The sequence below is a fragment of the Phoca vitulina genome, unplaced genomic scaffold, assembly GCF_004348235.1.
Source record: "Phoca vitulina isolate PV1807 unplaced genomic scaffold, GSC_HSeal_1.0 scaffold68, whole genome shotgun sequence".
NCBI classification, from domain to species: Eukaryota; Metazoa; Chordata; class Mammalia; order Carnivora; family Phocidae; genus Phoca; species Phoca vitulina.
Window position 1 is genome coordinate 1608386 of NW_022589771.1, and position 24788 is coordinate 1633173.

At 43.3% G+C, this 24788-nt stretch overlaps 1 protein-coding gene across 1 annotated transcript in view; it reads right to left on the bottom strand.

Annotated features, from left to right (window-relative positions):
- The window catches only part of KCNJ6 (potassium inwardly rectifying channel subfamily J member 6), a 258998-nt gene that overhangs the window by 163214 nt on the left and 70996 nt on the right, over positions 1 to 24788 (bottom strand). Inside the window, exon 2 of the mRNA XM_032392606.1 lies at positions 22248 to 22299. Coding sequence (XP_032248497.1) covers positions 22248 to 22272 — 25 coding nt within the window. The 5' untranslated portion in view covers positions 22273 to 22299. The remainder of the gene's footprint in view (positions 1 to 22247; positions 22300 to 24788) is intronic.

The window sequence follows — 24788 nt, forward strand, 5'->3', positions numbered from 1 at the left end:
AAAACAGGAGGTGATTTCAAGAGGAATATTCCTGATTTTACTTTTTTTAACCTTTCTCTCACCTCCTCCTATGTTTTACCCATCATAGGATGGGTATTAAGGCTCTAAACGATATATACTCAATCTTTTTTGTGTTTCTGACAGGGATCAAAATTGTTATGCATCCCACTGATAAGGGTAAACTGTTGGATATTAGATTTCCAAGGTTTGTTTGAAACTTATAAATATTAAGAGATGGGATAAAACAGGTATTTGATGAGGTGAAAAAACTAATTCCACAGGTATTTTTCACAGGTCTATTTTACCTCTCTGTTAACATTAAAGCTTTCTTTGTATCATTATCATTGTCTGAACATTTGAACAATTTTTCAAATTACGTGATCTCCTCCACCCTGGGCCAACCAGATACTTGCCTTCAGTGCTTACTGCTAAGTTTTTGTTTATAGTTCCTTCTGTTGTTCTGGATCCTTTTGGCAGTAACTAGTGAAAGATTCCAAATTTTTTTCAATTTGACCTTTCAATTTGACATTTTGCCTGGACCATTTCTCTGGAAAAACAATGGAGGATGAGATCATTTGAGAAGCAAATTGTGCTAAGTTGTCTGTGATTTTAGAACTGACCTCAGAATGTCATTGCCTCAAAACGGAATGTTGTTCTTTTGTTTGCTTCTTAGACTTGTTTACTCCTGGCATTTAAAAACCATTGTTACCTGTCTCCAACTTATAATAGGGTTACACCCCAAGAAACCCATCAGGAGTTGAAAATCTCATAAGTTGAAAATGCATTTAGTACACTTAACCTACTTAACATCATAGCTTAGCCCAGCCCACCTTAACTGTGCTCAGAACATGTATATTAGCCTAAGGTTGGACAAAATCATCTAACACAAAGCCTCATTGACAATAGAGTGCTGAACGTCTCATGGAATTGATTGAATATTGCACTGAAAGTGAAGAACAGAATGGCTGCTTGGGTGCAGAATGGTTGCTGGTGCAAGAGTGGTTTACTGTCCTGAGGGTGGGCTGCCTGGGAGCCGCTGTGGCTGGGTCTGCCCAGCATCACGACAGAGGGTGGTACCTTCTATCGGCACAAAGAACAAAATTCAAAATGCAAAGTCTGGTTTCTATTGAATGCATATTGCTTTTGCACCATCATAAAGTAGGAAAATCATAAGTCGAACCATCTAAGTACTTATTAAAGTGGTCACAGCAAGAGACTGCAGTTTGAGAATGTTTGTAGATTGAAATTCTGTTTGACAAATTTGAAAGGAAATGATATATATTTAAGGGAAAATCTTGTCTGAAGCCATATTCCCTATTAAATAATGTACTACAGTTGACCCTTGGACACCATGTGTTTCGATTGCGTGGGTCCACTTATGCGGAGATTTTTCTCAATAAATACAGTACAGTGCTCTAAATGTATTTTCTCTTCCTTATTATTTTCTTAATAACTTTTTCTTCTCTCTAGCTGACTTCATTGTAAGAACACACTATACTATACAACACATATAACATACAAAATATATGTTAATTGACTGTGTTATCGGCAAGTCTTCTGGTCAACAACAGGCTATTCATAAGGTTTTGGGAGACTCAAAAGTTATATGTGAGTTTTCACCTGTGCATGGTCAAGGGGTGGGGGTTGGTGCCTCAAACCCCTGTTGTTCAAGGGTCAACCCTTGACAAGGGTCAGTTTATATAATTATAAGATTACATGGTTATGTTTTTTAGTGAATCTGTCAGACTTCTTAAATCTGGCCTTTTATTTTTATGCTACTTGTTCTTTTTTTAAATTTAATTTAATTTTATTATGTTAGTCACCATACAATACATCATTAGTTTTTGATGTAGTGATCCATGATTCATTGTTTGCATATAACACCCAGTGCTCCATGCAGTACATGCCCTCCTTAATACCCATCACCAGGCTAACCCATCCCCCCACCCCCCTCCCCTCTAGAATCCTCAGTTTATTTCTCAGAGTCCATAGTCTCTCATGGTTCGTCTCCCCCTCCGATTCTCCCCCATTTTTCCATTCCTTCTCCTAATGTCCTCCCTGCTATTCCTTATGTTCCACAAATAAGTGAAACCATATGATAATTGACTTTCTCTGCTTGATTTATTTCACTTAGCATAATCTCCTCCAGTCCCATCCATGTTGATGTAAAAGTTGGGTATTCATCCTTTCTGATGGCTGAGTAATATTCCATTGTAGATATGGATCACATCTTCTTTATCCATTCATCTGTTGAAGGGCATCTCGGCTCTTTCCACAGTTTGGCTATTGTGGACATTGCTGCTATGAACACTGGGGTGCATATGGCCCTTCTTTTCACTACATTTGTGTCTTTGGGGTAAATACCCAGAGCAATTGCTGGGTCATAGGGTAGATCTATTTTTAATTGTTCAGATATAAGTAAAGGCTCCTAAAAGAATGCAGGTATGCCTTTTAAAATTGCTGAAAGTTGATTCATTTATCTTTTATATTTGGCTGTCAAGAAAGCCAGGTTACCAAGAAGACATTCATTAAATTCTAAGTAATTTTCCTACCAGAAAAATCTGGAATAAATGATGAGAGGAAAAGTAGGTTAAAAAACCCACCTACATTCTTAATTTCATATGAATACAAGTAATATTTCTTCTGCTTGACAAAAAAAAAGAGCCAAAAATTGCATTAGGAATATATCAGAATTCATAATTATGAATGAAAATAAATTGCTTTAATTCTGAAGTGGTTTTCTTGTTTCGGGTCCGAAAGTTAAACTGTCAGAATTTTACCTGTTTAAGGGTGTTTTTCACCTTGTTTGTGAGGGGGAAATTGAGATATGGATATAAAAAAATATTATAAAATAAGCATAAAATAGATAAATATAAAACCTGTTTCCACTCTAACTGGGTGTACTGAAATTCAATTCTCCCACTAACCACCTGGCTATGCCATTGGGTCCCACAAGTTAAGGGCTCAGTTGTCTGCAACACTGCCCTATTTCAAAGGCCAGCCACACTTTGGGGGCCCCCAGACCACCTGCACTTTTGCCCTATATTTCTGCCACAGTAGTAGTTATAAATTCTGGGGTTCCCATGACCCCTCCAGTTTCGATAATTTGCTAGAATGATTCACAGAACTCAAGAAAGCACTATACTTGCTATTCCAGCTTATTATAAAGGATACACATAGGCAGGGTCTGGGAGAGCTGAGATTCCATGCTCCCTCTCCGTGGAGTCAGGGCATATCACCCTCCTGGGATGTCAAGGTCTTCATCCACCAGGAAGCTCCACTGAGCTTATGAAATCACTGACTACATGACTGAATTCAATCTCCAGCTCCCTCTCCCCACTCAGGTCAGACCTGGTATTTTAGGGGACCAGCTCCCATCCTGAAGCTACCTAGGGGCCCATCAAGAGTCACCTCATTAGCAGAGCAAAGATACTCATCACTCAGGAAACTCCCAAGAAGTTCTGGGCCAGGACCCAGGGACAAAGACCAGATCCGTTATACCACAGCCACGCATAACTGACAGGACAAGTCACTCCTGATGTCTGCTCTTACTTCCCCAGCATCAAGCACAGGCTGTTTTGTGTTGTCATTAACAAAATTGTCACTTTCCCTCTAGCATTGTTGTTAAGTACTTAATCCTTTATCCGATGATTTGCCTTGATTTCTGCCAAAATACATCAAAATATCATGACACATGAGTTCTGCCCATCTTCAAAGCGGCAGTCTTTTATTTTTATTCTTTGACTCCCATGTTTCCCAACTTGGACTTTTATGTAAAAAATGTTTCCCTTAACGAAACAATTCCATTTACAATAGCACCAAAACCCATAAGATACCTCAGAATAAACCTAACCAAAGAGGTAAAGGATCTATACTCTAGGAACTACAGAACACTCATGAAATAAATTGAAGAAGACACAAAAAGATGGAAAAACATTCCATGCTCATGGATCAGAAGAATAAACATTGTTAAAATGTCTATGCTACCCAGAGCCATCTATACCTTCAATGCCATCCCGATAAAAATTCCAATGACATTTTTCAAAGTGCTGGAACAAACAATCCTAAAATTTGTATAGAATCAGAAAAGACCTTGAATCGCCAAGGAAATGTTGAAAAAGAAAAACAAAGCTGGAGGCAGCATGTTGCCCGATTTCAAGCTATATTACAAAGCAGTGATCACCAAGACAGCATGGTACTGGCACAAAAACAGACATATAGACCATTGGAACAGAATAGAGAGCCCAGATATGGACCTCAACTCTATGGTCAAATAATCTTCGACAAAGCAGGAAAAAAATATGCAATGGAAAAAAGTCTCTTCAATGAATGGTGCTGGGAAAATTGGACAGCTATATACAGAAGAATGAAACTCGACCATTCTCTAACACCACACACAAAGATAAACTCAAAATGGATGAAAGACCTCAATGTGAGACAGGAATCCATCAAAATCCTAGAGGAGAACATAGGCAGTAACCTCTTTGACATCGGCCACAGCAACTTCTTTCAAGATTCATCTCCAAAGGCTAGTGGAACAAAAGCAAAAATGAACTTTTGGGACTTCATCAAGATAAAAAGCTTCTGCACAGCAAAGGAAACAGTCAACAAAACAAAGAGGCAACCCACAGAATGGGAGAAGATATTTGCAAATGACACTACAGACAAAGGGCTTGTATCCAAGATCTATAAAGAACTTCTCAAACTCAATACCCCCAAAATAAATAATCAAGTCAAAAAATGGGCAGAAGACATGAACAGACACTTCTCCAAAGAAAACATACAAATGGCTAACAGACACATGAAAAAATGTTCATCATTAGCCATCAGGGAAATTCAAATCAAAACCACATTGAGATGCCACCTTACACAAGTTAGAATGGCAAAAATTGACAAGGCAAGAAACAACAAATGTTGGAGAGGTTGTGGAGAAAGGGGAGCCCTCTTATACTGTTGGTGGGAATGCAAGTTGGTACAGCCACTTTGGAAAACAGTGTGGAGGTTCCTCAAAAAATTAAAAATAGAGCTACTCTATGACCCAGCAATTGCACTACTGGGTATTTACCCCAAAGATACAAATGTAGTGATCTGAAGGGGTACGTGCACCCTGATGTTTATAGCAGCAATTTCCACAATAGCCAAACTATGGAAAGAGCCAAGATGTCCATCGACAGATGAATGGATAAAGAAGATGTGGTATATATATACAATGGAATATTGTATCAAAAGGAATGAAATCTTGCCATTTGCAATGATGTGGATGGAACTGGAGGGTATTATGCTGAGCGAAATAAGTCAATCAGAGAAAGACGTGTATCATATGATCTCACTGATACGAGGAATTCTTAATCTCAGGAAACAAACTGAGGGTTGCTGGAGTGGTGGAGGGTGGGAGGAATGGGGTGGCTGGGTGATAGACATTGGGGAGGGTATGAGCTATGGTGAGCGCTGTGAATTGTGTAAGACTGTTGAATCACAGACCTGTACCTCTGAAACAAATAATACATTATATGTTAAAAAAAAGAAGATAGTAAGAAAGGTAAAATGAAGGGGGTGGGTATCAGAGGGGGAGACGAACCATGAGAGACTATGGACTCTGAGAAACAAACTGAGGGTTTTAGAGGGGAGGGGGGTAGGGGGATGGGTTAGCCTGGTGATGGGTATTAAAGAGGGCACGTATTGAATGGAGCACTGGGTGTTATACGCAAACAATGAATCATGGAACACTACATCAAAAACTAATGATGTAATGTATGGTGATTAACATAACATAATAAAATTAAAAAAAAAAGATGTGGTCCATATATACAATGGAATATTACTCAGCCATCGGAAAGGATGAATACCCAACTTTTACATCAACATGGATGGGACTGGAGGAGATTATGCTAAGTGAAATAAATCAAGCAGAGAAAGTCAATTATATGGTTTCACTTATTTGTGGAACATAAGGAATAGCAGGGAGGACATTAAGAGAAGGAAGGGAAAAATGGAGGGGAAATCGGAGGGAGAGATGAAACATGAGAGACTATGGACTCTGAGAAACAAACTGAGGGTTTTGGAGGGGAGGGAGGTAGGGGGATGGGTTAGCCCGGTGATGGTTATTAAGGAGGGTACATACTGCATGGAGCACTGGGTGTTATACGAAAACAATGAATCGTGGATCATGACATCAAAAACTAATGATGTATGGTGACTAACATAACATAATAAAATAAAATTAAAAAAAAATGTTTCCCTCAACATAGAAATTTGGAAGCTTCTGGTTCAGGCTTGCTTTTTCTGTCCACCCTTGCCCCCCTGTACCTCCAACCGCAACAATAAATTAACCCGTAGTTTATTTACCTCAGTGTCTTCATCAATTACATGACATTTTTCTCTTTTTTTTAAATTTATTTTTATTTTTTATTTATTTTTATTTTTTATTTTTTTAAAGATTTTATTTATTGGGGCGCCTGGGTGGCTCAGTTGGTTAAGCGACTGCCTTCGGCTCAGGTCATGATCCTGGAGTCCCGGGATCGAGTCCCACATCGGGCTCCCTGCTCGTCAGGGAGTCTGCTTCTCCCTCTGACCCTCCTCCCTCTCATGTTCTCTGTCTCTCATTCTCTCTCTCTCAAATAAATAAATAAAATCTTTAAAAAAAAAAAAAAAAAAAAAAGATTTTATTTATTTATTCATGAGAGACAGAGCGAGAGAGAAAGGCAGAGGGAGAAGCAGGCTCCCAAGGAGCAGGGAGCCCGATGTGGGACTCGATCCCAGGACCCTGAGATCATGACCTGAGCCGAAGGCAGACGTTTAACCATCTGAGCCACCCAGGCGCCCATGACATTTTTCTCTTATGGAAAGAACTATGATGGTTCCTAGGGAATTGAAGGATCTAATCTTTGCATTTTGAGGGCTCCATAATTATGGGAAAGGCTCTTCAAGCAGTCCAGACTCAGAAATGGATACTCTAACTCAGAAGGTCATAAACTGACGGGGCACATGGAATTTTCTGGAAGTACTTTTGTTTTATCAACTGGTATGGCCACCTAGAGGATTCTCTCACACAGTGATTTGTTGGTCTATGGACCTTCCTGCTGCATGGTTTTGTGAAGACATGGCTAGATTTATTTTGTCCCCAGTATACCAGGACATAATATGGAAAGTAACTAATTGTTTAAAAAAAGTCGCATAACATAAAACGAGCCATTTGAAAGTGAACAATGCAGTGGCATTTAATACATTCATAATGTTGTGCGACCACCCCCTCTTTTAATTCTAAAACATTTTCATCACCCCCAAAAGAAACTGTGTTTACTAGGCAGTTACTCCTCATCAGAGGGTAATTATTTTATTATTTTTAAACAAACTCTCTGTTTTCAGTCATTCACTTAACAAATATTTATGCCCACACTGCCAGGGACACATGCTGATTACTTTTTCTTTGTCATTTTCTTATTTTTCCCAAATGCATTGTATATGGCTATGGGAAGATCCTAGTCAATTGAATTTGGTTAATCAACTAGTAAATTCTCCATAGATAGAGTCTGTATGATCCATTTCATCCAGCAAAAGGGCAGACACAGCAAATACACAGGAAATGCTGAATGACAGAGTTTTACTGTAATCATATTGGATTAGAATTATATCGTCAAACAGCCATTATCATTTTAAAGATTTCTTTAGGCAAGCATAAGTCAGGAGCAACCAGAGGTAAGATTGCATATCTGAGTCAATACAAGGATTCAGACTGAGGGGAGAATCGATACACAGGAAACTGTCACACCTGTTTGTTAAAAATGTGCATTACTCACAGTGTTTCAAATGAGACCTTTTGAACTAACTGCAACCTGCAGCTACTATTCCGGGTGAACCAGTTGTCCTGACTTTGCCCTCTGAGAAGCATTCGTGAGAACAATCCACATGCACATGGAGGATGACAGGTCCCACATTATGGAAGGTCTGGGAGTTGGGGAGTGGCCCTTAGACTTCTTTCACAATGAAGAGTTTGTCAGGATGTGGCAGTCACCCCACTCCTTGTGGGTGGGAAGGCAGGGTGCAGCCAGGTGCCTGTTTCCCTCCGCCTGACCCCACTCGGCAGCCTGCATCCCTGGACCAGCTCTGGGGCCTCTATAACCTGGGAGCTCTCATTTCTGAAAACCCACAGAACCCTCTGCCCCATAGCCTCTAAAGGACTGTTGCTTTTCTCTGTCCAAAGAAACTCCTTAATTGTCTTTTCCTCCCCAGGACTGAGAAGCATGTTTTTGTTGAGAGGATGCTTGACATAAGAAGATGCCTTTCTTTACTTCAGATGTAGGAGTTCACAGTTTTGCCAGAGCTGACTCTCAAAGACCAGTGGGAGACTTCTCAAAGAACTAAATCCCCATAGATTCATTTCTGTTCTGTAATAAAACCCTCTACCGGTCTTAGGTTCACTGAGCGATGGCCGCTCTGTCTAGGGGCCACAGAGCCAAGCCATTTCTAACGAACATTTAGGCTGTGTCTGATACAACAGTGCAAATTACTTTATTGGAATTGACATCAAAAAGGGGCTTTTGACAAAATAGTGCATATTTTGGTTCTGGTCAACTTAGAGAGTCAGTGAGTATCAGGAAAATTCAAAATTCCCAACTGATACATTTACTGGATCTCCTACTGGCCAAATCTTAATGTCACATTTAACACCTTTATAATCTTTATGATGATATATCTGTTAGACAAATGTAATTCAGAAGCAAAACAGTCATTCAACTAACATCTCTCTTGTGTTCGTTTCCTGGGACCACCATAACAATTTACCCAAACCCGGGTGGCACAAACCAACAGAGATGTATTCTTCCACAGTTCTGGAGCTGAGAGATATTGAGAACAAGACATCAGCATTGCCACACTCCCTCTGGAGGGTCCTCCTTGCCTCTTCCAGCCTCTAGGGGCTACTTGGCTGTGGCTGCATCACCCCAGTCTTTAGGGCAAGCACCTCCCCATCTCTCTGTTCTGTCTTCACACTACAGCTCTGCTGTGTGAGGTCAAATCTCCCCCAACCTTCCTCTCGGGAGTGTACATGAGATTGCCCATCTGGATAATGCAGGATAATCTACCCAAGTCAAGAATCTTAAATTAATTACGTTTGCCAAGACCTCCCCGTACTTTTTCTCCATACAAGGTAACATTCACAGATTCAGGGATTAGGATGTGGATCTCTTGTGGAGGTCCATTTTTCACCCTACTGCAGAAGTTAGGCAGATTTCTATACTGCAGGGCATCTAAAACTTTATTATTTTTTTTAAAGATTTTATTTATTTATTTGAGAGAGGGAGAATGAGAGACAGCACAAGAGGGAAGAGGATCAGAGGGAGAAGCAGACTCCCTGCCGAATAGGGAGCCCGATGTGGGACTCGATCCTGGGACTCCAGGACCATGACCTGAGCTGAAGGCAGTCGCTTAACCAACTGAGCCACCCAGGCGCCCTAAAACTTTATTAATACTGGTAGGCATTGGGAATCTCAAGCAGAGGGTCAAGTTCTTCCTGAAATAATTGCCTCACCAACACCCTGCATCAACTCTACTTTTTAAAAATTTAATTTGAGGATGCCATGGCACTAATGTCCCCAGAAATATACTTCAGAAAATGTTGGTCTGTCAGGTAGCTTACAAACTTCTTATCTGGCATTCAATGCCTCACTGACTTCATCCATTGTTCCTAGACTTTTACTATCTCCCTGCTTAAAACGTCCAGCTTTAGTCAGTACATCCTGATCATTGTTCTCCATACAACATCTGTGCTTTTCTGCCTCCACTGTGCTCTCCTAAGAGAACGACCACCCACCCCATGTCCACCCCCTGTGCTCTCCACCGCCCCCTAACCCGCAGCACTGTAACCCCTTCTTCTCTCCTTGGGAAAGCCTGTCCATTCTCCAAGGCCCAGCTTTCCTGAAGCCTTCTTGGACCCCCAAGAAAGAGTCTCTCCTTTTTCACATCTCAACTTCCATGTTGCAAAACTCTGGGGTCAGTCATAATCAAGCACAGAAATGTGCAAATGGTTACCGTTTTGCTTGACAGTGAGTAGATTCGAGCATCATCCTTGTGGATGACCTTGTCTTTCCAATATGGAAAGACAGGGAGGTAAATCACAACTTACACTTGGGGTTCCTCCAACAAGTGCACAGTTGTAAGTTGAACTTCATCTGATGTTGTGTCGTGGTTTAAAAAAATCAAAGGTGGGGTCTGCAGGTACCCCACTCACTTGGGATTTTGTCACCTACTTTCTTATGACAGGACAAGAGCTCTTATAACTTACCTCACTTCCCACACACACTCATGGGTCCTACTGGTAAGCGCTTTGCTATTACTTGGTTAATTATTTGTGATGGACTCACTCTTGATTTATATAAAAAAAATCAGATTATTTTTTAAGAGAATGCAGAGAAGGATCATGCAAAGTAATTTTGAGGAATACAACTCTTGATTTGCCCAAGAAATTATTTCTTTCTTCCTCAGTGGCTATGGAGTGATATTTATAAGTCTGACAGGACAGAATGGTAAGAAAATCTTCTCCATGGGAGTCTTAGAGATGCGTCTGACACCTTTCCCTTCATTAAAGCCAAGGAAAAGGAATTTGGAACATACATAAGAGGAGAGCATTCTGGATTAAAAAAAAATCCAGACTAGCATCCTGGATTTTGGGGAAAAAAATCCAGACTTGTTTCTTCCTATCCATTATCTTGCTGAGAACATTCTTCTTGAGAATGTGTGCTGGAAAACAGAAGAGCGAAGGCCTATCCCTGTAGGCTAGGGCTTAGCAACTTGGAGGAGAAAATTATCTGGGGAAGGGGATTATTTAGCACTCAGGGCACACAGATCATTGGGTGCTTTTCTTTGATTTCATCGGACACACAATTCTAGATGAGAACTAGAGCCATGATCTGAGTTAAGTAAATAAATATCTAGTAAGAAACATCCCTAGTGACCCAGAATGGAGTGACGTTTGGTTTGGATTTGACTTCAGAAAATCAAAAGTGAGTTTTCTCTCTCTCTTAAATTTGTGAGCTGGACTGTATGAGTCCAGGGAACAGACACCATCAATATCACATCCGTGCCAGGTGATATTGGGAGGGAAGAGTCCATAGATTGAGCTGAAAAGAGTGCTGATATATAGCAATGAAGCCCATAAGGAGACTCTCATGAGGTCACGTGTAAGGCGCAGTATTATTTGTCAGAACAAAGGTAACACAGGTAACAAACACCACATATTAAAACCCCCCAAGTAGTTCAAATCAGTCAGTAAGAAATTTTTAGTCCCTAATGTCAATTTATAAAATCATAAAGCCATGTCATAACCCTTGGATCTTTAAGAGACTTGAATATAGTACAAGGTGATGAAACTTGACAATATGAATATACTTATAACAGCTGGAGAAGAGTAAGTAAAATGAGGTGTGGTGATAATAGTACGTTTTGTGGGACAATTGCTATGTTAAATGCTTTAGAGGTTAGCTTTCAGTATAAGAACACGTATTTTACATATATATAAACTTTCAATGTACCTATTAACTTTGGACTCATATTCAAATGCATTTATTTATAGATAATAGATAATATATTATATTGTGTACATAAATATACATATTAGTTTGTACATAAATATACATATTTTATATATATATATATATATATATATATATATATAATTTTAGGCACATTATCCAAACAGTGCTGGGTGGCTGCTATGCTCAGTTGCAGAGAAGAACGGGTAATTTTCCAGTGAGCTCACAGCTAGGAGGTGGTGCTCTCAGACTCACAGTGTCAGGGATCACAATGACTGACAGACCTCTCCCTGGGACCCCACATGCATGTCAGGGATGTTTGCTAATTGTGTAGAAACCTTTATGAATGCAGTTCTGGGCTGCAAAACAATTCTATGAGTCAATATTTAAAATCAAGATGCCTCCCTCCTTTTAAAGCCTTTGAACCTGAAATTTAATATCTTGCAAGGGAGATTAAATCAAAGCAGAAAAGCACATGAGAAATGTAGGCAGCGATGTTTTTACTGCTGATCCCCTTAGCTCTTTCCTCTTGGTGACGCCGAGACTTGGTGAAGTCTGGGAAGTAACTTTGTCCCACTAGGTGCCACCCACCTTCACCTGATTTTAGTCTTCCCCAGGGCCAGAAGCCAGGTGCTTCCCTTGCCTGCCTCCCCTCCCCAGACAAATTCAGGGAGGCAGTGGGAAGCTGTGAGCCCACGGGCTGTCCCATCTTGTCACCAGGAGGGAGAGCAGGGCTGGGAGTGAAAGGGGCAGCATCCCTGCAGAGGGGACTAGTGGGTTCCCTTCACTGGGATTATCAATGAGGAAAAGAGGGCTGCACAAGGTAAAAAGCAAATTCCTCTGCCCAGGAGATCACATCGATCTGGGTGTAAGAAAACTCTGTGTACTTGGCATGGGCAGGGTCCCTTCCCCAGTCCTGGTGCTCTGTTCTCAAGCTGGAGCCTTTAGAATTCAGTATTCGCCATTGCTCCCTCCTGTTATCTGCTCACTCACATCCCAGTGCCTTATATCAGGCTACCTAAACACACACACACACACACACACACACACACACACACACACACTCATATTCTCCTACTCTGGGTTGCCCACACTTGCTTGTCCAGTTGGGCATCTGTCCTTTACCCTCCAGCCTTCCTTATGGCCACACCTCTAGGCAGGGGACTCTTCACTGAGGATGCAGAGAAAAACTTGAGACCCTGACTTCCAGCCCCACAGCCTGCCTTGGGGTGACCCAACCCCGGGGGCATACATCCTTTCATTCCCCCTCTGTCATCCTTGATGAGACCTGTTATTTAGCAGAGCAATTAATGTGGGGTGGGGGAGGAACGGGGAGTGGTGGGGGGGGAGGGAAGGATCATGAGCCAGTGGCAGGTGGTGGGAGGCTGGAGCAGGCTCTTGGAGCCAGGTGGCAGCGTGTGGGAGGAGGGAGGGGAAGGACAGTGAGACGGGGTGGCATTTGGTGGGAGGTAGGGAGGCGAGGGAGGAAGTGTGAGGGAAGAGAGTTTAAAAATGTATTTGTTTACTTTTTTACTTTGGGCTGGAGCAAAGGCAAGTGGGGGTGGGTGTGTTTCCTGTTCCCTATGGTATCTGGGTCCCCAGTTTGGACGGGTGGCTCTGCACTTGGGTCTTGAGTGGGAGCCATGGCTTCTCCATAGCTCTGGGATGTCACCTGAGCACCCCATTGGCTGGGCAAAGAGGGCCTGAGGAGCACAGCCTGTTGCTGGGGCATGTGTGAGTTGGGGGAGATGGTGGAGACAGAGAGTTTTGGTTGCTCATGGCCCCAGTGGATGGTGATAGCAGCCTGGCTTGGGAATCTGGCTCCAAGTCGCCATGCTGGGCTGGTACAATGGTGACTCACGCCTCCAACATCTGCCTTGTGTGTGATTACCTACTGTAAAAGGAGTGGAAAATGAAGGAAGACCAAAGTCCCTGTGATCCTAAACAAGAGAGGAAACCACTCCAGTGAAATGCCAATGACTTTGGTGCCCCTGAGATGGGGACAAATGGAGACCAGTGAAGAAGGTCGGAGAGGCTGTGGCTGCCCCAGAGCTGGGCTTTCCACCACCAATGGCTTGGAAGGACAAAGTGAGTGAGAAAAATTATTCAGAGAATCAAGGGGGAGGTCCTAAAAACTGCTGTTTGGAAAGAAGGACACTCCTGGTAGCCTCCAGAAGAACCCAGGTCTCAGCCTCCTCCCCTGCCCACTTTCCACCCCTCCAGTTTCTGCCAGTCCCAAGAGCTGTGCTATTTCCAGTTCTCCTCTTGAACACTAGTGGAAAAATCACTCCATCTGAGACTCAATTGCATCATCAATAAAATAGAAATACAAATGGCTTGCTGTCCCCAAAGTCAGGCAGTCTAGGCAGACAGATTCTCTTGGTGGCCACCAGGAGTGGTTCAGGTTGACCATTCCTGCGTTAACCAAGTAGTGGTGGGAAGCCGTGGCATGGATTGACACTGGAGACCAAGTTTCAGGAGGGTCTGCGATCCACTAGCAAATCCCAGCATTGCTGCAGAAGAATAAGCAATTAGGGTCTGCTTCACCTTCCTCCTGCTTTTATCTAGAACAGTGATTTCCAACGTCTCAGCAAGGGATGACTTTGCTCCCCGGGCCAAATCAGGGAATGTCTGAAGATACCGGTTATCACAACCGGGGGAGGGTGCTACTGGCATCTGGTGAGTTGAGGTAAGGGTGCTCTTAGACACCCCACCATGCACAAAACTTCACAACAAAGAATTAGCCGGCTCCACACGTGAATGGTGCCCAAGTTGAGAAACCCCGACCTCAGTCTTCCTGGTGACAGAGAGAAGGCACAGGTGTCAGAGAAGAGTTTCCCAGTGACCAAGTCTGACATTCATCAGAAGATGGGGGTCAAAGTGACCTCTGAGATCTTGGACAGAAATAAGCTTGAGAAAACAGGTCTAGCTCCATTTCCACTGGCACCAAGACCAGTAAAAACTTGTACAAATGTCGGGCACCCTATGCTGAAATTTACTGACTTTGCCATTTCGAACATTGCCTTGTGTTTCCACCAGTGAAATCCTTTAAATTACAGGCTGTTCTGGGACAGGCTGTTCTGGGGATGGCGAGGGAGGAGCCGATCGCTGGAGGGAGGCTTGGCAATGAGCAGCAGATGGAGACCACACGAGCAAGAAGTCCCACCTTGAGGGACGGGGAGGGGGAGGAGGGGTGACCAGGTGGGATGAGGAACCCACCCTCATGGAGATGAATCTCAGGCTGCTAAGTGGAACGAGGATGAAAGTCCATTCCAGGTGCTTCAGCCTTGGAGCTAGGAGCTCTGATTCCACTGAACATGCCCCTGATCTCAACTAGAGAGCAATTATCCTTGAATTTGAAAGATGCTTTCCAGTAAGGACAAGCATATGCCTCATAGTGGAAAAAAAAAAAAAAACAAACAACACAGCTTTTTGGAGGAACACAGACAGGGAAGAGCCTGCTGACTGTCTTCTGCTTTGGATCAAAGGAAGCTTTTCTGCCTAGTGGGGGTACTGAAATGATATATTGCCTGGAGACCAAATGTTATGTCTAAGCTTCTGCTTAGATTTACATTCTGCCCCCCTCTGAACTGGACCTCTTGGCGTCCATCCTTGTATCTCCCTCCCCTCGTGCTATAGGTCAGCCAGGAATGAATACATCAGTCCGAGTTACTGGTCGAGATGACAAAGCCAATCTGGCGAGTGTGAGTGGGTGGGTTGGTTTAGGGATATGATCTAGCTCCCAGGGTTAAGGGAGAGTGAGAGAACCAGCCTCTAGGCTGGGCTTCCAGAACCTATTCCCAGAAGCACATGACAGAGCTGCTTAGTAAGGCAAGGGCTGCCTCTGTCAGTGTTGAGTGCTGGCCTGCACCCAGCCCTGTAGCTCATCAGCATCCGCGCACCTGCAGGAGGGGTTCAGGCTGGCTTCCCACCCACACGGGAGGCTGGGAGATACGAAAGGAGGGGAGGTGGGGAACCGCCAGAGGGGAGTCGGGAGGGGATACTAGATGGGCATAATGACACACACACTCTGTCATGGACGAAGGCAGATGAGAAGAGAGGGAAGGGCAAGGCAGCCAGGGAGTGTCGAAGGCTCACTGCCAGGGAGAGGTGATGGAGGCAGAGCGCTGGGGGCTTTAAGACCTGAAACTTCCCTATCAGACGGACCCTTTGCCCTGGTATGAGAGGCAGCTATGCTTGCCTCGCTGGCTTTCACCGAGGAGCTCATTTAGAGAATGAAGTAATGAAGGGTGATACAGACCCTGAAATGGCAGGACCGAGGAGTTAGGAGCAATAGGCTGGACTTTAAGTTGGTCCCTTGTGAGATGATGCTGTGACTTCCTGTGTGAGTGTAAGCTTGAGGGACAGATCTCAATATTTAAAGAGTCTGAGTTTTATTGGAAAGGAGAAGGTATATCTTAAAAAGCACTATCTGATGCGCCCCGTGGAGCTTTAGTCTCTTAGGATAAAGCGGCATTTAGCGCCTTAGCGACTTCATACAAAGAATAGCTCTGCCCCGCCTGAACTGTCCTCCACTGCCCCTGACTCCCAGTCCCCCTGCGGGGTATGGACCAGCCATGAATGGAGGCCAAAGTCTGTGTGCCATGTCTGTTTGGACCTGTGACTCTGGTCCTTTCCCACTGGGGAGGGGGCTGCAGAAGTGTGCTACATTGTGCTAAAATCCTACACCCTGCCCAAGAGGGCCTGGCCTGGGGCACTGGAAACAGTGTGTCTGAGAGGGTGGGTGGGTGCTGTCCCCACGGGAACAAGTGGCTTATGATATCCCAGCAAGCAGGGCAGGCCCCATGGGCTGAACACAAAAGGGGATCATGCTTCCATTCTCCCTCTCTTTAGGACCCTGGGACCGAAGGACAAAAAGACGCTCAAGGAGAATTCTGATACCTGCTTTCCTGAATTCTCTTCGTCTTGGTTGTTCCGAACCTTTTCATAGGTATTTCTTCAAGATATTTCTGTTTCTCTTCTAGGCCTCAGGAGGAATCTCTGGCAGCAATCACATCTCCTGTGCAGCTCCCAGATGTCACCTCCTTGCATCCCCCTGACCTAGGGGTGGTGGCGGTCCCCTGCCATTGCTCCGAAGTGAGTTGTCTCCCTGCCTCTCAATCTGGCTTCTCAGCATTTCCACTACACAGTTCATTCAACCCCTCTGTCTTTGGCTGGAGCCGGCCTTACAGCCTCCCTCCAAGCACTCCTTCCATCTTGGGAGTTGGGTGTGGTGTTGGCTTGTGGCTAATGCAATGAGAGCAGAAGTGACACGTGTCACTTCTGGGTGGAATTCTAAGGTGTAGTGTTGATATGCCATGTTCTCCTCTGTCATAGCGGTGAACATGAGAACACAGGTGGAGACAGAACCTCCAGGTGATCCCGAAGTGCCCAGTGCATGGCCGACCAGTGTGGACACATGGCACGAAGGAGCAATAAATACACATGTGCGCACATGTGGGTGTGTGTACATGTGTGCGTGTGTGTGCGTTAGGTGGCAGAAATGTTTTATCGTTAGCATAGCGTGACCTGGTCCCTCCTGATACTTTCACGGCTGCCCCATTTGTGTAGGGAACACCTTCCCTACAGGCACACTGACCATGTGCCGAAGAAGACTCCGAACAACTGAGGCCTGTGCCCTACTAGGGTGCATTTCCTCAACTCAGTACCTTCAAATTTGAACCCATCCCATCAACGCCTCAAATCACTCCTTCTCCTGCCAGCATTTCCGGTGCCAGGGGCTCCTGGAAGCTTCCACCAAAGCTCAAAACCTGGGCTGCATCCCCACATCCCTCCTTCTCTCCGTCACATCCGATCACCACGTCTTTCACACGTTCTGGCCCACCCTCGTCTGCGGTCCCAGCTTCTGGCTGCCTCTGTCTGCCTTTGCCCAGACCAGACATGCACGCCTCGAGGCCTCTGGCAATCGTTCTAAAAGGTTGATCTGCTTAAAACTCTTAAGTGCTGCCCCTCCCCCATAGGAGAAACCCAAGCTGCACGTTAGTTCACAGTCTGACTCTGGCTCATGCGTCCAGCCATCTGCTGTCTCACTGCCTCGGCCCCTTGCTAGGGCCGCATCGATTCTTTGCTCTTCCCCCCCTTGGCCACATCCTCACACCTCTGTCCTTCCCTGTGCTGGGTGCTGGGTCCTGGCACTCATATGCCCACTGGCTGCCTGGTGGCACCTGCACACCCTTTATGATGCACGCGCACGTTGGAAGTCTGTGGAGGGAGCGCTTTGCTGGGCATCTGCCTCCAAGCTGCAGTGCGTGTCCATTGGTCTCTGCCAGGACGTGCTGCCCTGCATGGCAGCTGGGAGTCTCTGCTTCCCCCAAAACGCTGCACATGGTGCGGGCAGGGACCCTGTTTTCTGGTCTTTCCGCGCCTTAACACAATGCCAGGGTTATGATAACATCTCCGTAAGGAGGGAATAAATGATTTAAAAAATACTGCATTTGAATGGAGCTAATTTCATGTGCAGTGATTGTAGCTGGTTCTCACTCTTCATTTCTTTTGACACTAAACAATTTCAAATCTGGGCTAAATTTGAGCTGTTTCTTTCATCACAGGAGGAATTCCCTCTGTATTAATGCAGACAGCCAAGACCTTTGAACACCTACAAAACAGGCCCCTGGCTCTGGTTAAGGGCAGTGGGAGGCACCACGGCCCACTTGTCTCGGTCGGGCTGGGAAGGGACCACCCTGGAGCCACTCAGGGCACAGCCGGCACTCGGCTGTGTGCCTGAGAATGACCACGAACAGCCCTTGTCTTCCCTGCGCAGGTGTGTGATGGCTGTGACAACCGACAGACAATGGGGCAGGGAGGGCGGGTGCAGCCTGGTGGAATGGCTCCTGGGGAAGACAGGAAGGGACCCTGGGGCTGGCAGAGGAAATGCTTAGGGCACGTGTGCCCGAGAGAGGTGGGCAGGTGGCAACAGAAAGCCGAGGAAGCCAACTCGTGCTGGCATTTGGAGTGAGCCACAGCCGGCCTTGGGCACCATTTGCCACTGCAGGGACATGCTGCTGCTTCCGGGAAGGAGGTGGGAGTGGGACGCCAGCAGAGTGCCAGATGGGGGGCCCCGGGGTCCCTACCTATTCCATCCTTGCAACCCCATCACCATGCACAAGACAGATATTTGGTTATAATCCACCTTATTAATGGGCCCATGTGGTGAGACTCCCCATGCTGTATTTGACATGTTCCGTGGAGCTCGAGGGGTGGGGATGATACATCAGCATGCATTGACCGTGAAGGGAATTACCTACAGAAACTTACGTAAGCACAACCTACAGAGCTACCTCATACACACCAAGATTCCAGAGCTCCCAGGCCATTTGCACGCCTTTGGACATTTCCAGTCTATCACCATCTGACTTAGATCCCAGTGACCAGGACAGACCCTGCCCTCCCCAATGTCACCTCTAATGAGAGCACAGGGCAGGATGTGGTTTCCTTGTTTGGGTCACCAGATGCCGATTTATAGATAAGCTTGGCCGTCTCCACTGGTCAGGCTCAGCTCAATTTCAGTTAGTAGCTGGGGTAGTAAAGTGCTGGTTACTGACGGGCAAGCTCAGAGTAATTTCTTCCAACGTGGGTTTTGTTTGCGCCATTTGGAACTGGGCCTTTGGTGGTGTGAGTGTGAATATATCTGTTTCCAAGATGCAGACAGAGACTAAGATGTCAACAGGCAGTGGAAAAAAGTCAAGAGCTTTTGAAAGGTTGCAAGCCCACTACTGCTTAATGCACGTGTGCACTTCACTCATTTTAGACCCTACTGAACCTCTCTCTGTTAATACCTCTCCTCACCTTCTCTCCTCTCTCCTTTCTGCTTACTTGTCTTCTTCCACTCCTTGTGATTTTGTGCCTTTCCTCTTTAACAGCTCCTTCTCTGGGTCTTTCTCATATATGCTTTTTCCCTGTGTATTTTTCTCATGTCTACTTTTACTGTCTACCTCTTCCTCCACATCTATTTTTCTTCCTTTCCGTTTTTTTTCTTCCTTTTTATACCCCCTCCTCATTTCAACAATGTGACATCAAAATATTTTGAAGGTTTATCTTGCTTTGATGAAATCAAACTTCTTTTCATTAAACATTTAAAAACCTGCTAACATTTTTGTGTCTTCTGCTTGCCCTTTTAAAGAATTGGGAGATGAACATAGATTTTTTTTGAGGTTGTGATTAATGGCACATAGAAAAAAAAAATACTCCTTATCCCTGCTCTAGAAGATGAAGAAGATACCCCATCCCCATATGGTACTTGCATATCCATTGATTGCATTTGGATCCCTATGGTGCTAGAAGAAGTACCATCTGATTCTGGTTAAACATAGAGATGTTCTAGTAACCAGATGGCTTTTGCTTGGCAGTTTAACAAGCAAAGTGTTTAGTGACTCTGGAAAACCATTCCGAGCATTGTGTCCTGGGCATTTGTGGTTCTGTTTATGTCCCTTTTCCCCAGTGGCCATGGATTTGAAGTTCCCATCAAACTTACTGTGTCGTAATTGTATGCTAATTCTTTGCTTAGCCTACTGATAGAATCTCCCTACGTAATTATGTATTTATTTCCTTGTAGATTTCCTATGTAGCATCAACGTATAGTTGTTTATAACATTATTCATGAGTTTAGTTTTGATGAAACGTTTATTAGTGGTGACTCATGATTAACTTTCATAGCAGGTGCCTACAAGAATTACGTATTTTTTTTTATAATACTGTTCTTTACCTTTGTAAGGATCAGTAGACTGGAATGTTGGGCCTGATTCCAAGATCTATTTTCACTCTCTAAATTTCATTGTGCATTGAACATACCTATGTAATCTTTATCATAAAGACAAAGCAAATTAGAAGAATGGCTGCACCCTTTCATCTACCCAAGGGTTTGGAATTCAATTTTTGCAGAGTTCTCTTAAGCCAATAGATTCATAGGTCAAGTCATTAAAATTATTGCAGAGCTAAACCTGAAACCAGAACCCAACAAATCAGTAGTCCAATGGGCAGGGGACTCTTATTTAAATGCATCTGGATCCCATAGAGATAGAAAAATTAGAACACCTTTATCAGAAATACAGACCATGTTAAAAATATTGTCTCTTATAGTGCCCTTAATGTTTTACAATTCAGTTAGAAGAGTTAAAAAATTCGCTGAACTAGAATATCAATTTCTAACATGGACCTCATTGTAAAAACTGTTAGCATCCCAACTCACACGCAACACCATCCAGTTCAATTTGCTCCTACACGTAAGACTATTCATTGGCAGTGATATTGGGTTCCAGGCCATTGATCCTTCTAGCATTCAGAGAATCTGTGGGTCTTTTGTTCTGATGACTTTGGACTTAGAGATTAGAACTAAATCTGCAGATGTGGACTGTGAATAAGTTGGTGTTGTCCATGGTCACACTGCATAGTTTGACAACACAGGTTTGTCAGTTTTGTGATGGTACTGGTCACCTCACTATTTCCTTTTAGGTCTGAGAAGAGCGCATTCCATGACTTAAGATCCTTTCCCTTGCAGAGAATCAGTTTGGGGTTCTTCAAACCAAGTTGTAAATGCTTTGAAATGTTGCAGTCTGTAAGACTAGAGGTAGAAAGAAAGGCTGGGCAGAGATAGGGCGGGATTGATACAGAAATGATTGGAAGAAAGGCATGTAAGTCCTGTGGGGTGGTTGCGCAGCCCCCTGGAATCACCATTTACATGGTGAAATTAGCGCTCAAGATAAATGAAACTATGTAGGGGTTTTGGGTCAGGAATTAAAGAAATGCAATGTAAAGATCTTTGTAACATTAGTTTTTTTTCTTGGAGGGGGCAGACCTTTGGGCGATGGGGATTCATTGAGTATGCTACAAAAAAATACTTCTAGTTTAATAGTCTCATGATTTGAGCAATAGCCGAAGGAGGAAGCAGGGGCCCAGTTAAATGTGGGCAAGATTAATGGTTAACTATGCGGGTCAAATTTAATAAGGTGTTCATGGCCCGAATGATGATGGAGAAGTGCCTGCAAGCTTCCCTTGTAACTTTAGATCTGAATTACATCACCAGGAAAATGTATATTTCCAAAGGGAAAAAAACCGCATTGTCTGTTTATTTCATATCCACATGGTCTTTAATATTCAAACTTCAATGCACGAAACTACGTTTCTCATTTTGCAGGAGGATTTATTATAATTAATTCTTCTTTCCTCTTAAAAATTCTTTGTGTATCCTGTTTATTTAACTGAAGAGCTTAGAGCATTATACCGCTGATCCATTCCAAACCTGAATCATTACCAGCTACTTCCACATCAAACACTCCATTTTTAAATTGTTGCATCTTAAAATTCTGAAATACACCTGAAAGTTTTAACAATGACAAGCCATTCTTTCTTCTCTTTACATTATCCAGCCTAAGGAATATCTGCATATAAAATTTGAGCCGGTTTTGACTAAACCTCTTAAAAGTCAGATTGGAATTATTGTGGGTCCCAATCCTCAATGCAGACCTACAAATAAAACCCCATACTTTGGGTAACAATTTCAGCACAGAGTTCAACCCCACACAAGACGAATTTCAAGTAATGCATATTGTAACAGCAACACAAAATAATATATGTGAAATAGACCTTGGTGATCGCAAGAATGGATGAGAGATACAGATAATCACAAAGAAAGGGATTTTTTTTTTGCATGATTTTGTGGTTTTCCACTTAAAACCAAAAATAAAGAATAAATTTTAAGTTACTCACTCATGGATTCTGTCAACCTGGCCATTGCTGCAGTTTCTTCTTTGTGCTTTTTCTGGAGATGAAAAGAAAAGACATTTACGTATAAGACACATCTGAGATGGGAATTGACACGGTGGGTCTGATACAGCTCTATCTCTTTCCTTCCTTTTTTCTACATTAGAATTTGGTTACCAATGATGAACTGAATTTAAAAATCTCATATTATGGCTACACGATCAGTCAGTCACTGAAAAGAAATTTTTAGGGCATTAAAAAAAAACTCGCCACTGCTCTTGGAAGGGAGTATCTGTCACATTGATCTTGGATATATATAATTGGTGACGCACGACCAATTTTCAAAACCTCTCTGACACTGGAATCTTGACATCCATATGCCAATCTTTGCTTTCTATTTTCTCCTGTTGAAGCTTCTTTGGTATTTTTGGAGCTGATATTTTTGTCGTCATTTGATTTCTTTTTTTCCTAAAAGCGAAGTAGATTTTATACATTTTCCTTTGTCTTACTTTTTTGAATTCCTGGTGTCCATCACATTTGATGGGTTTATAACCTTATCTATTTTTGGCTGGAAACATTTTGTTTCAACTGGGATATAGGTTATTACCACTGAGTTTGAGAGCCAGAGTGATACATACATAAATTGGATCTGTCCTAATTAAAAAAATACTTTGGAGCTATTAAGAATAATGTTCATCCTTACTGAAAATTTCTCTTCAGTTTCTTCATATTTCTTTAATTTCCTTGCGTTCTTAACATGTACAGTAACTGAAACATTGGCCACTATTATTTTACTTTTTTGCAGCCTTATTCTTTTTCTGATTATGAAACTAATATATGCTCATCATTTAAAAACTCCAAAGATATTGAAAAATTATAAATCAGAAAATACAGTTCTCTCCAAAAAACCCCTGGAGGAAACCACTGTTAAATTTTGGTGAACGCCTTTTCATTCCCATTTCTGTACCTGTGAATACATATGGATATGGAAATATAATACCTTTTTTATAAATATAAATATCTGTACTATACGTGCAATGTTGTCAGCTACTTTTTCACTTAACATCATGTCACACATCTTTCTATGTCAATAAATGTTGAATACACCATCATTTTTAGGTGACTGCATAGCATTCATCAGGGGTGAATACACCATAATTTCTTCAGCCAGATTCCATTTAATTCACTTACAGTTTTCCACTATTTTATAAAATGCTGTCATGAGCCTTCTTGAACTCATATCTTGGCGCACTTGTCCTGTTAAATCCTGAGGTCAAATCTTAGGGTTAAGATTGATCAAAAAGTGTGAGTATTAAGAATTTTGACACATATGACTCAGCTGTCCCCCCCCCCCAAAAGGTTGGATCTGACAGTGTATAAAAGTGTTACTTTCCTTACATTCTTGCCAACTTGCCAGTGGCATGAGAACTTCTTCCCCCTCAATCTTGGCCAAACTGATAGGCAAAAAATAGTTTCTTGTTATTTTATACTGTCATTATTCCTTCTCTGACCTTTTGTTTATGAACAAGTGTAGCATTGTGTCACATGTAAACAGTACGTCGTTGACTCTTTGTTTCCTGTGGTCTTGCTCCAGCTACTCTTCTGTCAATATTTTAGTTCTTAGGAGCCAAAGGTGGCATTTACTGTTTCCCATGGCCATGGTATAGTGCTGAGCAAGTCACAGCTGCTTGACTAGCACTTCAGTTGATGTGTCACGGGCTTGGGATAAATGATTATTTATCCTTCTGGTGCCACTATTCCCAAACTAGGAGAGTTTGCTTTGAGAGTCAACAAACAACTTTGTACATCACAAGTACACTTGATTTTCACAAGCCCTGTATTCATAGCAATGGAATTAGTGTGCCGCCTCTTACTTAAACTGGTAATTGCCCTTGAGAACAGAAAGACCTACGGAACCGTGATCTACCATCCTACCCGCAGTGGCATCCAGCCCATCATAGTTAGCCTGCCACTTGGTTTCTACTGAGATGCAGAAATAGCATGGCTGTGGAGAGGCTAAGAGCGCCGTGTAGCAGAGACAAGTAAAACAGGCAAAGAGAAACTTGTCACAGCAACACAGGTTCACAGGAATGCGCATAAAGGCTGCTTCAAAACGGGCCTACAATTCATGCAGAGAAGCAACTCCATGGTGAGAACTCAGTGACATTCATCCTTGACCTGTAGGAACCTCGTTCTGTCTCTGCTTGCTCTGTGTTGACTCTTCACTTCACCCCTTAGCCTAACTCTGCTGCTGGTTCGGCCCCTCTGGTTACATGGCCTCTCCTTGTATCCTGGGGGATGACTTGCTTCTCCTTCATTCTCTGGCTCTGTGCTTGTAGGTCCTCACTCTGGATCACTGATTGCTTCAGGTTGGTCCTCCTAAGATGGCCCTAGTGGTGAAAATCCCCACAGCACAGGCACCCAGATTCCAGGCATTATATCCTTATGAGACCTGTCAGTTTTGTCCATCTTCCTATGTGTGTCACCATTTTACTCTTGTGATCCAAGGACCTTGCCACCTTTTGTACCCCGGTCCTGCTGGTAGGT